The following is a 6,046-nucleotide window of genomic DNA, read 5'->3' on the forward strand; positions in this document are numbered from 1 at the left end:
GATTTCTGCTGACTTTTTAGTGTCATAGTACCTCGTGGTAGTTTCTTTACAGGGTTTAAAGGTGTATCCCAGGGCTTTTTTTGCTTTTTGTTTTTTTTCTGTCCTGTCCATAGGAAATAATCTTTACAAATGCTATAAGGAGACTACCTCTAGAGATTCACACGTGCCATTAATATGTTATAAGGCTCGGTCAGTTGCATTGTCTTCTCTTGTCAATCTTGATCGGAGCTTGCCGAGTAAGTCTATAAGCCTGCATGTGCCTGGCAACTGTTACCTAGTGACAGTTTCAGCTGCAGTAGCCATTGGCTGTGCTGTTGATTGGGGCAGGAGGACCGAGTCACCTTTCTAATGGTGAGTTCTTCTGCATCAGCTCAGGATGAGGAGGAGCAGGGCTCCGGCTCAGGTGGAGGCAGTGATACTGAGAGATTGTGAAGAATATACCGACAGCATCCTGGTAACTGCATCACAGTAGATCGGACTTCTGAATCAAGCAGCCCAGCCTAGCAGCTGATAAGAGTGAATGTAGGTGAGAAGCACTGCCTTATTCCTGTAAGAAGAGAACTATTTTGTGATAAGTGAAACTAGGAATGTACAAGGAGGAATATCCTGTGACTATTATAAAAGAAGAAAGACTTCCCTGATGACTTGGTGGTGCACGAGAAAACAACTTTCAGAAGAATGCTTTCTGTTAAGCTGCTGCTTTGTTCCTGAAGGAAATGTTTTTATTTCTAATGCATGTTATTTCTTCAAGAGGTATGACAACAAAGACTGACAAGAAACTCTCTGAAATACATGTACTTTAAAAAAGATTTTTGACAAATGTTCACCTGATGTCAGAATGACCTTGGAAGCCGTTTGGATGGATTCTATCATGCAAGCCTTTCAGTATTTCAAACTCTAGGATTTAAACTCACCTTGATGCTTTAGAGGTATTTTAAAATAAGACCATCTTATAACCTACCTAATGGCCCCTGTATTAATTGAGCACTTGCTCAAAATAGAATACAGAAATAGAAGAGGCATTTTCTTAACATATGGCTGCTATAAAACTGCAAATATAACAAACAAGGTAATTTTCCACTTTCAGAAGATTTAGTCGAAGTAATGATCTAATGTGTTAATCCTCTGATGAAAATAGAAGAGATAGAAACGTAGACTACAAAGCGTACTAGAAATACCTAAGTAATAAATAATGGCAGCATTTCTGGTCAAGTAAGCTCAGAGTATATAGGAAAGTTTCTATTGTCTAAATTTCATATATATGTGAGATATAGGTGTGGTTGCGAAGGTGAGAAATAACTTTGAGCTATTATTTTATGATCATGCTCCATTATTTAGAAGGTGGCATATCAGATAATGAAAGTTACTTTCAGTTATTGATGCTGAAATTAGTAACAGTTATTTATTTTCCTTTGAAAAGGAAAAAGTATAAATTACATTGTTGGTGGTGGCACTAGTAATTGTGATGGACTAAAACTGTTTTCATCTGAATGCTTAAAAAATTGCATGCAGGGGCGCCTGGGTGGCTCAGTCGTTAAGCATCTGCCTTTGGCTCAGGTCATGATCCCAGGGTCCTGGGATCGAGCCCCGCATCAGGCTCCCTGCTCAGCGGGAAGCCTGCTTCTCCCTCTCCCACCTCCTCTGCTTGTGTTCCCACTCTCGCTGTGTCTCTGTCAAATAAATAAATAAAAACTTTAAAAAAAAAAATTGCATGCAGAATTAAAACTTTAAAGTTTATCATCTTTTGTCAGGTGTTAACCTATTGTATATTATCTTCCCTACTGGAAATAAGCTTTTATTTCCTCATGAGAGTTATAGGACAATCTGGAGTCTTTTACCTCTGCTCTGCTCCTTTGTGCCCAAGTAGAGCTGAGTCTTTTAGAATTAACCTCGTGTGTGTGTTTGTCAGGGGAGTTAGCTTTTTTGAGAAATGAGGGAGAAATAGATCATAAAGTTGATCCACCAGCATCAAACCCTGAACTGAGTCCAAAGACACTCTTTGCTGCAATGAACTTTTTCTTAGATTTGCGACTAGATCTTAGATCTTAGTTATTTAAACTGTAAAGTATGAATCCACTTCTTATGATAGATGAAGCAGAAAGCCTGAGACAATTTAAGACTTTTTCTCTTCTCATTCATTCTAACTGACCCCTAACAAACTACCTTTCTGAGGAGACCAAACACCCCACAAAGGCTTTTCTTCCCTTGGCAATTGATATTTTTTTTTTTTACAGATTTAATTTTTAATAGTGCAAGGTAATAAGAAATCCATTTTCTCTAGAAGTGCCTGTGTCTTCAGAAAGTTGTTTGGGAGCACTGGAGGAAGCTAATCAGTGACCTTTTTTCACCTCCTTTCTAGCTTACCTCCCTTTCTCCCCCCCGCCCCAAAGTTGAGATGTGTCACTGCTGCACTGAGCTGATGAAGAGGCTTGAGTACTCTCTGGGAGGCTCAGCTGTGACAGAAGCACCGCCACTGTCTTCCGAAGCTGATCCCAAGACACTAATGTGCAGAGTGTAACACATGCTGGACAGGGCACCTGCTTGCTGGAACCAAGGCTACCCGTTCCCTTAATTCCAAGCCATGAATGAATCCAGGTGGACTGAATGGAGCATCCTGAACATGAGCAGTGGCATTGTGAATGTGTCTGAACGTCACTCCTGCCCACTTGGATTTGGCTACTACAGTGCAGTGGATGTGTGCATCTTTGAGACCGTTGTTATTGTCTTGCTGACATTTCTAATCATTGCCGGGAATTTAACGGTCATCTTTGTCTTTCACTGTGCTCCACTCCTGCACCATTATACTACCAGCTACTTTATTCAGACAATGGCATATGCTGATCTTTTCGTTGGAGTTAGCTGCTTGGTTCCTACTCTCTCACTTCTTCACTACTCCACAGGTATCCATGAGTCATTGACTTGCCAGGTTTTTGGATATATCATCTCCGTTCTAAAAAGTGTTTCTATGGCATGTCTTGCTTGCATAAGTGTGGATCGCTATCTTGCAATAACCAAGCCTCTTTCCTACAATCAACTGGTCACCCCTTGTCGCCTGAGAATTTGCATTATTTTAATCTGGATCTACTCTTGCCTAATTTTCTTGCCTTCCTTTTTTGGCTGGGGGAAACCAGGGTACCACGGTGACATTTTTGAATGGTGTGCCACCTCCTGGCTCACCAGTGCCTATTTTACTGGCTTTATTGTTTGTTTACTTTATGCTCCTGCTGCCTTTGTTGTCTGCTTCACTTACTTCCACATCTTCAAAATTTGCCGGCAGCACACCAAAGAGATAAATGACCGGAGGGCCCGATTTCCTAGCCACGAGGTAGATGCCCCCGGGGAGACTGGACACAGCCCTGACCGTCGCTACGCCATGGTTTTGTTTCGGATAACCAGTGTGTTTTACATGCTGTGGCTCCCTTACATAATTTACTTTCTTCTAGAAAGCTCCCGGGTCTTGGACAATCCAGCACTGTCCTTCCTAACAACCTGGCTTGCTATAAGTAATAGTTTTTGTAACTGTGTAATCTATAGCCTTTCCAACAGTGTTTTCCGGCTAGGCCTCCGAAGACTGTCCGAGACAATGTGCACGTCTTGTATGTGTGTGAAGGATCAGGATGCACGAGACCCCAAACCTCGGAAACGGGCTAATTCCTGCTCCATTTGAAGAGAACTATACAGAATTCAAATGTAATCTGTAGGAGTTTTGGATTGTATTCTTGGTTCATCTGGAAATTTGCCACTAGAGAAATATTTACTTGAATAGTTGACTTTGAGATGAAGGGACTAGAGGTTTCTTTCTTTTTTTTTTTTTCCCCTCTTTTTCCATGGTGGTGGTGGGGAGCTAGAGAAAAGAATGTACAGAGGGTAATCTCATGAGAGAATTATAGTGTGTGAATATAAATGTACAGTAATAGCAAAATTAAGAAGGAGGACAAAAAAAGTATTGAAAAAAGTATCTCAGATCTTCCACAGGACATGAGCAAAGCTCCTCGGCATCCCTGTCTTCTCTGACTGAGCTCTCTCCTCTGTCTTTTCCTCTCATTCTGTCCGTCTCTGTCTCTCTCACTCTCTTTGTGTTTGTGGAAATCACTTACATAAATTGCCCTTTATAGGAAAATGCTACATATTATATATGTGGCAAAGTACAATTTTTTGCATTGTACTTTGTGGTTTCTCCATGAAGGATGCGTAGTAAGTATTGTATTTTATTACCTACCACATAACCCTTTTGCTTGTGTTTTTATAATATCCACAGCATAAAATTTCTGCTATAAACAAAAAGAAACAGTATTTTTGTTTCTTCTGGGTAAAATTATGCTTAACCCTCCACCCCCTTTCTAACAGCCTGCTATTTTTTTCTCTGTCCATTTTTCTTGATCTGCATCCTTCAGTACCTTAATCCAAAAGTGTCTTAGCTAAAGAAAGAATCTACTATATAAAGCAATCATAATGTTAAATAATCTATTCCTTCCAATAAAGCAATCTATAGCTTGTTTGAGATATTGTGTTAAATATTTTTAATAGCTTTTGTAAACATTTTTATCTGGTTCCTTTTCATTTAGTTCATGTGCCCAAAGTGGTATCTTTTTTTGCTATAATAAAGCTTTGTTTTTCTTTAAGAAAATCCACAAATAATTCTCATGCAGACGCAGAGTATTCACCCAGAAGTGAGGTATTGATTGCCCTTTCAGACCATACTCCGTGTGACCCCCATTTTTTTCCCTCTTAAGAGTAAATATTAACCTTTTTGTGTTAGGTCTACAAAGCTTAGTGTTGCGTCCACCAATCGTTTGTGTGATATGAATTTGCATATAGTATATTTTTTACAACAAAGAACATGTAAATTATATTATGTGATCTGTGCCTGATGTTTTCTTAGCACAATATATAGATCAATGTTGCTTAAGTCATCAACATTGGAAAAAATATACAAAAACTTCTTTGAAGAGAAAAATACTTTTGTGTAGTTGTTATTTAGATATTTATATTAGACCAAGCTGCATTCTTACTACTGCTGAGAATACAATATACTTAATTATCAAATACAGGTAAGAGCTGTCAGTATTTTCTTTTGTAATGATCTGTTTTCATACACAAAGATTAAATTAACTTATTTTTTAGTGTGCTACATGGAATTGTATAATAAATTGTCAGGGGTTTAGATGTAGCAAAATGGCATTTGGGGAATAGTAGTGAAGCAGGTGTGAGTGGTAAAACATCTAAATCTTACTTTTTTTACTATAAGTTTCCTGCCTGACAGATATTTTAAAGTTTATATCAAACTACTGAGTATATTTCTTCTCAGCATTTTGATTTCTTTGTTTTATGAAATGCATTTAATGAAATGTGCCTATGACTTCAAATTGGAAGCCAACTGTGTTTGCACACCAGTGGTTTGACTTCAGAGGTCCTTTAATAGAAAATGTCATCATTTTATTGAGGTTGTTCTGAACCCATGTATATTTTTAAACATGTAAGAAAGGTTTAAAATAAAGAATAAAATAGTATTCTATATATCAAAATCAGACTTTGTTTCAGTTTAATAAACACTCACTTAGAACGAGAGTTTGCTTGTTTGGGAATCAAAATTTAATTGTTTAACATTTCTGTGGTTTGGGTTATGTATATTCTTGCCCTCTGTTTGCCAGTGACATTTTGGGTAAGTTGAAATGAGCCTTTTAGGTTCAGACCAGTTCAAGGAAAACAAAATTCAAGAAAGCATAATACTACTAACTTTTCAGCTGTCACAAATAGAATCTTCAACATGATATGCATTATTTGGGAATCAGATTTTGATTCCTTTAGTTTGGTGTGTAAATAGAGTTAGAAAGGACTCAGTAGATCTCTGTAGAGGAAATCTGAGGCTGTGTTTATTGCATTTTCCTCTTCTGGCTTTTCCTCATGATAATAACAGTTATGTGTCAAGTTTTAACACTGTTAAGTTTTACATACATTATAACATTTAATCCTCACTGCAGCCCTTTCAGATAGGTACTTTTATTATTCTTATCCTAGAGATGAGCAAACTAAAGAAGGGTGATTA

At 38.0% G+C, this 6,046-nt stretch overlaps 1 protein-coding gene across 1 annotated transcript; it reads left to right on the plus strand.

Annotated features, from left to right (window-relative positions):
• Nucleotides 1-1,715: 1,715 nt before the first annotated feature.
• On the plus strand, nucleotides 1,716-5,493 carry GPR52 (G protein-coupled receptor 52). Its single transcript, XM_031027903.2, has one exon. It carries the CDS (start codon nucleotides 2,582-2,584, stop codon nucleotides 3,665-3,667), a length of 1,086 nt encoding a protein of 361 aa, XP_030883763.1. The 5' UTR covers nucleotides 1,716-2,581; the 3' UTR covers nucleotides 3,668-5,493.
• Nucleotides 5,494-6,046: the final 553 nt, after the last annotated feature.

This window comes from Leptonychotes weddellii, chromosome 6 (assembly GCF_054177405.1).
Source record: "Leptonychotes weddellii isolate Sample4059 chromosome 6, ASM5417740v2, whole genome shotgun sequence".
Classification (NCBI taxonomy): domain Eukaryota; kingdom Metazoa; phylum Chordata; class Mammalia; order Carnivora; family Phocidae; genus Leptonychotes; species Leptonychotes weddellii.

Bases quoted from the DNA above. Each gene is read 5' to 3' on its own strand.
- GPR52 (XM_031027903.2), top strand. From the start codon at position 2,582: ATGAATGAATCCAGGTGGACTGAATGGAGCATCCTGAACATGAGCAGT.